Below are 10,102 nucleotides of genomic sequence, written 5' to 3' on the forward strand. Positions count from 1 at the left end.
TCTGCAGTACCTTCTCCTTAGAAGCCGCTATGCTGAAGTAATTACTAGGGCAGCAAACACTGGGGACGCACAGACACAGAACGATTCAATTGCTTGTGTGGTTTTGTCTGATAATCGGTAACACATTTCATTTTTTCAGTCTGAACGCTTGTCCTGTTGATTTCTGGGATATCATGGTTGTCCCTGCTATGCATGTGCTTACCTGCTCTGCTACATGATTTGCGTGTAGCTGTTCAGTATCAAGTAATGTCACCATTTCTGTTAGTAAACAAAATGTTTTAAGAATGCTTTCTGTTTAACTCCAGCCTTCTGAAGTGTGTTGCTGACCAGAGCAAGCTACTTGCAGAGGAAAGTTCAGGCCCCTCAACTGACACACATTCCTTTTATATGTCGCTTTTCCCGGGTTGCACATCTAAAAAGTAGTAACGCTTTCTCTGTACACCTGACCCATGGGCCAGTTTAGGTGATGGAAGCAGCTCATCACATTTCCTATTCCCACGAGTGTGTTGTGAAAACAGGAAGTGTTATAGGCTAGACACTTCCAAAGTGATTAGCAAAGGCCGATATAGCTGCCAAACCAACACACTCCATCCTGACCTGAAGGACCCGCAGCACTTTAGGGTTTGCGCTAATGGAAGTGTCACCTGCCCGCTCACAAATCAAGTGGCTCGTGCCGTTCCCTTGCACGCAGATGCTACCCACATGGTAGTTTTTATTTCGCAAACCCGCGAGAGGCTGGTTCACCTAGCAGCCTATGACGAGCACAAAAGAAAGGCTGTATGAAAACACCATCTTTCAACAGAACTGGTTTTATTGTGTAGTGAAAGACTGCATCTAAAACCGGATGAAGAGGAGTATCAAACAGCATGTTTTACCTAGTACATACAAAGACAGACGCTGCTGAGGCTCGAGCGTGTCGATCCTTGCTCAAACCACAAAGAAGCAGTAACTCAGGCTTCCATCTGCATTTTAACAGCTGTTAAGAAACAAGGTAACCAAAGGGTGCAGCTTCTGGAGAGACTGGCAAACAGAAAAGAACCAGGAGACGCATCTAGTATGTGCTGCGGGATGGCACGGTAAGATGAGAAATCAGCTGGCAGTTTTATCGCTTTCTCCATTCTCTATTAGTTTCCTTTTCTTTTCATCCGTTTTCCTCTTGAAGATGCTATCTCTGTAGAACTGAAGTTCTTTGATGCTTTCCCTGATGTCATCAAGTGCTCTGAAAGAGAATTAAGGAGGGTTTCAAAACGCCTGCGCACATCTTCAGCTACATCTGGATTCTAATGCTTTTGAAAAACTCCAGGCTGTAAGAAATCAAGGTCTGATATGCACAGATCGCACATCTGTCAGAAATAAAACCCACCCTCGCTAGTCTCGGGTACATGGAAAGCAATAGAAGTCCACCAGCGCTGGCACGCCAGGGAGTAACACACAGCTTATTAGTTTATGTCACTGTGGGACATGGAAGCTCCTGAAAGCCAACAGGTTCGACAGCTTCAAGTACTAAAACCAATTCAACCCAAGACAACAGAGACGAGGGCTCCAGAGACCTGCTTTCAGCTCCTGCCTTGGCCTGTTTCTGACCTCTGTGACAGTCACTCCTGCCTTCTCTTTTCATACCAGAGCCGCCTCTCCTGCCAAGCATGGCCATGTCGAAGCAGAGAAGTAAAGGTTCAGTGGCTCCTTTTCACTGTCATTTAGGACAGTCGTAGCTCTAAGTACCGAACAGCACCTACAGAAAGTCCACCGCAGACGCTTTAACACCCAGGTGTCTTGCGCTTTTTTCTACGTTTAGTCTGCGCAGATGAAAGAGCAAAATGGATGCGCTTACATGGTATATACGGACTTATCAAAACCTATGGATCCCACAGGACCCACTGTCTCCTCTGTTCCGAAGAAGCAGAAAATGTGGCTTTCTAGAAATACGTGTTAATATTGCGCAGGATCTTTTCTTGCAAAACCTCGAGGCAACTGCAACTTTTAGGGATGCCTCAGATGCTGGCAGGAGAGTAACTCAAAATTAAACCCTTCCACAGGAAGGAGAATGAGCTCTCTGACACATGACGACCTCGGGAAAACAGCCAGGAACAGAACTCTCATCTCCCATTTGCAGTCTTCCAATTTTAGTGTCTCTGTGAACAACTCTGCCCCAAAGAAGGACAGATAAAACCCATTGTTAAGCTACCATTTTCATGTGCCTTCTCACTGTGACGTCTAAGAACTGACAGATGTATCTATGTTGCCAAACAAGCGTCTTGACTTGAATAGTAAACAGACTGAATCAGAGCAGATAAGGAAACTTCTGATTCTCTGTGTTTTAATAATCCCTTTCCCTACGCTAACCAGGCTCCAGACAGGAGGTTACAAACGTCAGGGAGCAGAAGCACATGGCCTCTGCCATCATCTGCATTAGAAGCGGCAGGCCGGGAATTCAGAAACAGCTCCACACTCTGCTTGTGAAGAGCAGTGTCTGCCCAACAAGCCCTGCTCTGGTATTGACAAAAGTAGAAACCTCACCTGTGAGAAGCCGCCTTCTTTGGTGCAAACTCGTATTCCTCTGGATACCAGCGTCTGCAAGTGGAAAAAAGTGCCACTTAAAAAAGGAAATTGGGTTCAAAAACATGTCCGGTGGCTGTGCAGGTTTGTTACAGTTGGTGAAAGAATTTCGGCTTCCCTGGCGTCCAGAAAAGCCACAACCCTGGAAGTCAACGCGCTGCAAACTCCAGAGCGCGCCACTCACAGAGTACTCCACAGCTCATTCTGCGCATCCGCCCGAACAGAATAGATGAAAGAACGAGGTGGCGGTGGCAGGCAGCCCTCTCCCAGCAGCCCTTAACCTTGTTTTAGAAGAGCGCGCGTTAGTGCCACTTAACAGGCTTCCCTAGATTACCTTTCATAAGGACTACTTAATTTGGGGAACGTTTACCTGCAAAGTTCTTTGACAGTGCTCACATCAATGATCCTGTAATGAAGATGCCTCATGAACTGAGGCATGTATTTGTCAAGAAATTTCTTATCTGCATGAACAGAGTTACCTACAAAGACACAAAACAAGGTGTTTCTTCAAAGACGTTACAAAGCTACTGCGAACGACATCTAAACGAGAAGCAGGCTAAGCGAGCTGGGGAAAGATCATAGGGTATGAAAAGCTATACGCAAGCAGCTCGTTTATCCCATTTTCTAGTAAATATGATTGCAAAGGTTTGTCAGATTTTCATTGCAGGATCACACGCTGTTTAAAAACGTAATCCCTCTGTTAATTCTCCAGTGACTACTCCTACAATTTCTGTCACACAGATACGTATCAAAGTACTACGCAAGCATAGGGTTTTCCGCAAAGTGACAACAGGCATTGCTATTCATTTCACTTAGCATCAGTCCCAAGACCGTACGTGAACATCCTGAATGTAGTTCCAGGTAGCAGGACGTTCGGCAGATTCATATTTGGCGTTTGGGTTGATACACAGGGAGGAAAAGACGCCGCTGGGTTCGCTGCTCAGATTTTATGGTCACAGATTGTTGTCAGCAGTTAAGTGGCCCGCCCCAATTATAACCGTACACAGAAACATTAATGCAAAGAAGAATTGAAGTTTCCCACAGCAATGACGTGCAGTATTTGCTTTAGGGAAGCTGCAGAACGGATGATGCCATTACTGAACCTCTCCTTACTAAAAAGGTTTTGATTTGCATGCTAGATCTCGGCTTAGAAAAACTAAAGCATCCCTGCCACGTGCATCAGCAGGCCTTTCGGCATCCGGCCGGGAGTCGCAGGAGGGATGGTATTGTTACTGTTAAGAAAGAACATACTTTACCTGCGAGAGGACAGAGACCAGGGGGTGTCTGTTGTCGTACAAAGGAGAGAAACTCATACTCTGCTTGCTGCAATGAAATTTTACTCTCCTTCACAGCCTTAGTAAGGCCAGACTGCAAAAAAGAGCCATCCATCATAAATCAGAAATACACTGCCAGGAAAGATACTTCCAGAAATGCTCAACAGCAAAAGGTCAACCCTTCAAGCATTGGTTGTTCCCCAGCGTGCCCAGAAGTACCAACTGAAATCTGCACTTCAATATTCTGGGACGTCCCCTTGCCTTTTTTTCTCTCCGGGCATCGCCACAAGCAGATCCGACTGATGTGCAGGGCACCGCTCAGCAAGTAAAAATTAGCACAAGTAAAGGCAACCGTAGCGTAGTCCTAACAACCCTGATGCTCCCGTGGGTTTTGGTGGTTTGGATTTTTTTTTCTTTCCCGGTCGCTGTACTTTCCAGGGGTGGTTCTCAGCTACCGAGATGTTATGCAAGTCTTGTTTATACACCTGTACATACGTGACCCAGGAAAGTATTAGATTTCTCTTTGTTGAAGGAGAGGCATTCACCTCCCCAGTGCAAAGCAGTAGGTATAAATAAAGAGAAATAATCAGGAGTTGTGGCTTAAGTGTTTATCAAGATTCCTATAAATCAGAAAAGTTCGCTCGTTCTTTTTTTTCAATAGTTAAATGTCAAATCTGCTCCAAGTGTTCTCAGTGATTTATTTCCATCTGGCTACGCTATATATTTCCACGACTGTGCCGCAAAAATCTACTTGACAGATCCAAGTGGTGGTTAAAAAATTCATTATGTGGCTGCATTTTCATCTATGTTCTAATTGCTTCTCTTTTCTTAGCCAATTAAAAATAAGTAGCTCCTCAGGAGCAGCGATAACGTACGCTACCATCTTCAATTCACTCGTGAACTGAAGCCGAGTTTGAGTCCTCGACTGGAGAAGGGGAAAAGCACCCATGACGGTAAATTAATATTCATTTTCCAAACTCTTGCTAATCCTTCCTGGGGAGAGTGAGATGCCGAAGGGGGGAGGAGGGGAGGGGTTATGGGTGTCTTAAAACTTCAGCCTTTAATTGAAAACTAACTTGAATTTCAATTCATAATCAGGAATTGGAAAATCCATTCATTTTCTTGCTACCAGCAAGGAGGAAGCTTTCTTTGGTGGCTAAAAGAACTAAAAGTAATCTCTCGCTCCAAAAGTTAAGCTTTCGGCAAAAAAATACACTACGCTTACGGCGCCGAGGGGACGGGCAAAAATAACCATCCAGCATTTACAGTAAATGGGCCTGTTGCATTCTACAAGTACCTAACTTTGCAGCGATAAATCTGCATCTTGTCAGCTCCGGACTGTTCTACACCAACCTTGCGCCTGTTTTTACTTGGGACTTCAAGCCACCTCTTCCCCTTTCCCATCGAAATTATTCTTTGAACTATTTTACGCAACACAGAACAGGCTTCACCGGGAGGAGCTGTCAGAGGAGTCCATCCAACCCGGCCTACAGCTGGGACTCCAGCAGAGGCAGGCCACGGCCGACAGCTCAGCGAGCAGACTGGGGAGCTGAACCTGACTTCTTAACCTCATGCCGAGAGGCACGTGCTGAGCCTTCCGCCTTTGAAGACGGGAGCCAGTGCCACATATCCAAGAGAGGGATCCCGTTCCCAGGCCCACCGACGCTTGCCTCGCCCTGCCTGCAGCTCTCCCGTGTGCCATTGCTCCAGCCATCTCAGGGGAGCACTCGCTAGCTGCTGGCCTTTGCTGATGCTTCTGGCTCTCGAGTCAGAAAGTCGCTTCCAGCACTATTCAAACTTATTAAAAACAAGGCTACAAAGCACAGGCTGCTTCAGGGCCATCTTGCAGCTGAGATACAGGAGGACGACTAAAGATACAGGAAAGCAATCTGCAGCCATGCCACAGATGACTTGCGAGACCTTGGGCAAAATGTTACGCATCAGCTCCTTGCTACGAAATAAGGATGATACTTACTGTCTCCCATTCTTTATCTCCTCTGTTTGACTGCAAACTGTTCAGCACAGGAGCTGTCTCTTTTTAAGTGACTGTACCGCAACTAATAATTCTGAATTATACGTCACTCTCACCAAGGCAAAGACAAGAGAAATTGCAGCGTGACCGCTCTAGAAGGGTTACCTTCCCGTGATGCTCCTTGCACCACTCGGACATGCTGTCCAGCAGCTCGTCGGGCTGATTAATGATAAGGTTAGGGCCCTGTCGGGAAGAGAGAAAGGTAACGAAACACAGCTTAGTATCAAGCACTCGCAGTCTCCCGAGGCAACGCTGCCACGCACAGCGGCCCCCCCCAATTTAGGGAGCTGGGGAAGCAGCTGCTTGGAGGGTAGGTACGCAGCGGCAGCTCGGGGGGGGCAGAGCAGCATCCGCCCCGTCCCCCCACTCGCGTCTGGGCCCGAGGTGCCCACTTCGGAGCAGCAGATGCCCAGGCGGCCGGAGCAAGGGGCCACCCCCCCTCCAGCAGCGGGGCCCAAGGGCCGAGGGCTGCTGCCCGGCTGTTATTTTCTCCAGCTTCCCCCGGGAAGCAAGGGCCGAGCGCGCCCCGGGTGCCGGCCGAGCGCGCCCCGGGTGCCGGCCGGGCAAGGCCGGGGAGCCCGCAGGGCCCCGGGGGCGAGGCCCGGCCCGGCCCGGCCCGGCGGCTGCTCCTCCTCACCTCGGCCAGGACGTTGAGGTCGGAGTCGGTGATGAGGCAGGCCATCTCCAGGATCTGGTCCTTCTCTACGTCCAGGCCCGTCATCTGCCGCGGAGAGGGGAGGGAGGGGAGCGGCACCGTCAGCGCGGCCGCCGGCCGCCTGCCCGCGCCCCCCGCCCCGCTCCGCCTCCCCTCCCCTCGCCCCGCACCTCCAGATCCACCCAGACCATCCGCTGCCCCATTCCGCCGCCGGCCATGGCCGCCGCCCGCCGCCGGCCCCGCCACAGCCGCCCGCCGCAGCTCCGCAGGCGACCCAGGCCAGCGCGGCTGCCGCCCAGCATCGCCGCCGGGCCGCAAAGCGCCGCCGCCGCACTACAACTCCCGGCAGGCCCCGCGGCGCGGGCACTCCCCGGGAGGCGCGGGCGGCGGGCGCGGAGGCTGATGGGAGATGTAGGCGCGGCTGCACCCTCCGGGGACGGCGGCGGCATGGCGGAGGAGGAGGAGGAGGGCGGGGGGATCCCGGGAAGATGCTCCGCGGACAGCGAAGCGGCCGAGGCCTCCCCCCCACCCCGGATAAACCCGGAGAGATCCAGGGGATGCCCTGGCCGCCGAGCGGCTCCGGTTAAACGGAGCCAGTTTTGCTGCCCAGGGCTGAAACGAGGTCGGTTTGCTCCGGCCCGGGTTCTTTCCAGGGAGGCTTTTAACGCTCCTCTCCCCGACAAGGAACGCCCCGCTATCCTGCCCCCAAAACACCACCCAAAATATCAAAGAGGCCAGAAAGCATCCCTCTCAGAGGATGCACCCTGCATCCAGCGCAGAGACGGACCCCTCCCACCCCACCCCACCAAAACACCGGCTTCTCTGCAGCCACCATTTCTCTGAAATTCTGGCACTTTGGGGATCCCTGTCCACCCCCTGCCCTGCAAAAAGCCCTGAGGTGTCAGGTTAACAAACACGTTTAAAATTGAGGCACTGGCTGCGGCAGAGGGGGCTTGCCGCTAGTCGCTTTACAAACATTAAAAGGTAACTTTGATGGGTTGGGTGGGCTAGGTTTGGGGTTTTTTATACATATACATGGTAAGAAACAGATTGAGCTTTGCCATCAAGTTCTTTACGAGCCCGCTGAATGGGCGTTAATGCCGCGACGGGTGCCACTTGGCCTCTCTGTAGCTCTCCCTCCGGTAGTCATAGTCGTGGCTCCAGCCGTCCCGGTGCCGGTCTTCATAGGCAGGCTCCTCTCTGCCCCCCCGGTAGTGATGCTCGGCATCGTGCCCCCTCTCCTCAAAGCCGTACTCCTCCCTCTTGCCCCTGCCGTAGTCGGGTCCCCGCTCCCCGAAGCGCTGCTCGCGGCCAAAGTGCCTGCTGTCCGGGTGGTAGGGGTGGGCGCTCAGCCTGCCCTTGCGCTGGGCCGGCACCTCTGGGCGCCGCGGCATTTGGGAGGCCGGCGAGGGGTGAAAAGCGTGGGGAGCATGCTGGTAGGCAGGCAGGGGGAAGCCGGGCTGCTCATACTTCCCCCCAAACTGAGGTTGCTGCCACATGGTGCTGTTCATCTGGAAAGAGAAGAGAGGAAAAGGGTCAGTGGATTTGGGGCACTCGCTTCCCGGCAGCGTGCTTGAACTTTTCCGGGGGATGGGGGCCAGAGAAACGCTAACCCCCACACACCAGCCTCTGAATCACACATTAACCACGCTGTAAATACAGGGGAAAAACAAAAGTTGCTGGTTTGGAAACGAGACTAGACACTAACTTACAGAGCAGCTATTACCGACTGCTTCGCCTACAGCCGAAGCTCAAAGCTCTCCCTGCCGTTAACCACCTCGGCAGCAGAAGCCCTAAACCTTCCAGAACTGTCATTTCAACACTCCAAAAGTACACTCCCACAACCTCTCACAATCGTTACAAGAAACAAGTACTCAAAATCAGAGATAACTCTGTCACATGTAATCTGTCAGCCGTGGGCCACTGCAGGGTCAGATGCTGTTAGCACAAGCAAGCAGCCTACCACCGCTTGTCTCTGAAGGTTATCGGCCGACGGCAGAGACCGCTGCGCTGACGAGAATCCCGCTGCTACTGCACCATCAGGACTCCTGTCGTATCTGCAGAAAAAAAAAAGATCAGCGTTGCGCGCTTGGCAGCGCCCTCCCCACTTCGCCTCAACGGACCTTTTCTGCGCTTGCATTAAAACACAACGCTCTTCTTTTGGCGTTTGGATTTAGGCACTAAAAAGGGTACCAAGGGCACTTCGAACTCAAGGATTTTCTCCATAGGGAAGAACAAGCAAACTGCGCTGGGGAAGAGAGCCAGGAACGCAGCGAAATGCACAAATGCTCTTTTCTGCTTTGAACTACGTGCAGGTACCTACGGTGCGTGCTGACGGGACTCATACCTGCTGCAGTTTGATGCCGGATGCGGCGCGCCAGAGGGGCTGGTGTTGGCGGCTCCGTGCGGGGACAAAGATGCGTTGCCGTCCTGAGATGCATGACTGCTCCCTGAAGAGAAAGAAACATTTCGCAAGACTGACAAACGTGAATTAGAGGAACTTGGGTATGAAGTGAACTTGCAAGGCGCTAGCAGTTGCCACGTGCTTAATTAGCTCTTGAGTTTCCTCGGTGGCCTGCAAAAGCACGTCATCCAGTCCCCAAAACAAGACGCCGCAACTCTCTTAACACCCGCAGGGAAGAATGCAATCGGGCAGCGATGTTCTGGCCCACATGCCTCATTCAAATGACATCAGGGACAGCTTTCACTGCCCGCATGACAATTTAGAATGGCCTTCAAGGGTACCAGCGAAGCACCAGAAAACTAACCCAACAGAGGGCTCAGCTCCTGGACTGCACCCGGCCGTAACTGACGGAAAGGTGCTCGGGGGGAAGTACAGGGACAAGAGCACGCGCCTGCTTGACACCAGCATGCTACGAAACCAGCACCAGCTGTTAGGTGAGTGACCGTTGGATGAGAAGCCGGTGCAATTTACCCCATCCCGTGTCAGTCTGCCGGGCTTTGGGAAGGGGCAGCCGACGGCAGTTTTGCTTTCTCTCTCTCTCATAAGCGGGTTACTTAGTGCTTCTTTTGGCGGGTACCTGATCGGAACTGGATTTTGATGGGCCTCCCGTACAGCTTGATGCCATTCAGCAGGCTCAACCCGTAGGGGACCGACTCCTCGTGTTTGAAATTCACGAACGCGAACTGCTTGGGTCTGCCGTCTCTGTCCTTCGGGATCTTCACCTTTATCACCGGACCCGCCTGCGAGGCAAGGAACGAAAGGCGTGAGAGAAGAAATGGAGCAGCTCCCCGAAACGCTGGGGCCGGGCGGCCTGGGCCCGGCGGGCGCCGCGCGGACGTTTGTCCTCCGCCGGCCGCCGTACCCTCCCCCGCCATGGCAGGCCCAGCCATGGCGGCCGCGGCCTCCCCCGCTATAAAGCGCGGCCGGGTGGGGGAAGGGGGTTCGGCTGCCGGCCGGTACCTGGTGGAACAGCTCGAAGATGAGCTCCTCGGTGACCCTGGGGTCCAGGTTCCCCACGAAAAGGGTCCGATCCGCCTCGGCCGCCGCCGCCCCCATCGCCGCGGCCGGGCAGCTCGCGCTCAGCGGCGCCGACGCACGCCTCTGCGCAGGCGCCTGCGGCG

General features: G+C 52.6%; 2 protein-coding genes across 2 annotated transcripts; both read right to left on the reverse strand.

The window, feature by feature from the left end:
• Nucleotides 1–793: 793 nt before the first annotated feature.
• Nucleotides 794–6,854, reverse strand: REXO2 (RNA exonuclease 2). The gene is made up of 7 exons (XM_052783770.1): nucleotides 6,688–6,854; nucleotides 6,500–6,583; nucleotides 5,968–6,045; nucleotides 3,813–3,924; nucleotides 2,927–3,035; nucleotides 2,518–2,571; nucleotides 794–1,219 (listed from the first exon to the last, which is right to left on the reverse strand). Exons 1-7 carry the CDS (start codon nucleotides 6,817–6,819, stop codon nucleotides 1,090–1,092), a joined length of 699 nt encoding a protein of 232 aa, XP_052639730.1. The 5' UTR covers nucleotides 6,820–6,854; the 3' UTR covers nucleotides 794–1,089.
• A 661-nt stretch (nucleotides 6,855–7,515) lies between these two features.
• On the reverse strand, nucleotides 7,516–10,102 carry RBM7 (RNA binding motif protein 7). The gene is made up of 5 exons (XM_052783771.1): nucleotides 9,942–10,102; nucleotides 9,559–9,721; nucleotides 8,865–8,967; nucleotides 8,481–8,574; nucleotides 7,516–8,028 (listed from the first exon to the last, which is right to left on the reverse strand). The coding sequence occupies exons 1-5, from the start codon at nucleotides 10,035–10,037 to the stop codon at nucleotides 7,612–7,614; spliced, it is 873 nt and encodes a 290-aa protein (XP_052639731.1). The 5' UTR covers nucleotides 10,038–10,102; the 3' UTR covers nucleotides 7,516–7,611.

This window comes from Harpia harpyja, chromosome 4, assembly GCF_026419915.1.
Source record: "Harpia harpyja isolate bHarHar1 chromosome 4, bHarHar1 primary haplotype, whole genome shotgun sequence".
Classification (NCBI taxonomy): domain Eukaryota; kingdom Metazoa; phylum Chordata; class Aves; order Accipitriformes; family Accipitridae; genus Harpia; species Harpia harpyja.

Bases quoted from the DNA above. Each gene is read 5' to 3' on its own strand.
- RBM7 (XM_052783771.1), bottom strand. From the start codon at position 10,037: ATGGGGGCGGCGGCGGCCGAGGCGGATCGGACCCTTTTCGTGGGGAAC. The intron at 9,722-9,941 runs GTACCGGCCGGC...CTTGCCTCGCAG, and splicing joins TCTTCGAGCTGTTCCACCAG to GCGGGTCCGGTGATAAAGGT. The intron at 8,029-8,480 runs GTAGGCTGCTTG...TTCTCTTTCCAG, and splicing joins ACCTTCAGAGACAAGCGGTG to ATGAACAGCACCATGTGGCA.
- REXO2 (XM_052783770.1), bottom strand. From the start codon at position 6,819: ATGCTGGGCGGCAGCCGCGCTGGCCTGGGTCGCCTGCGGAGCTGCGGC. The intron at 3,036-3,812 runs GTAAAGTATGTT...GTGTCTTTGTAG, and splicing joins TGGTCTCTGTCCTCTCGCAG to GTAACTCTGTTCATGCAGAT. The intron at 2,572-2,926 runs GTAAACGTTCCC...TTCCACTTGCAG, and splicing joins ACTGTCAAAGAACTTTGCAG to ACGCTGGTATCCAGAGGAAT.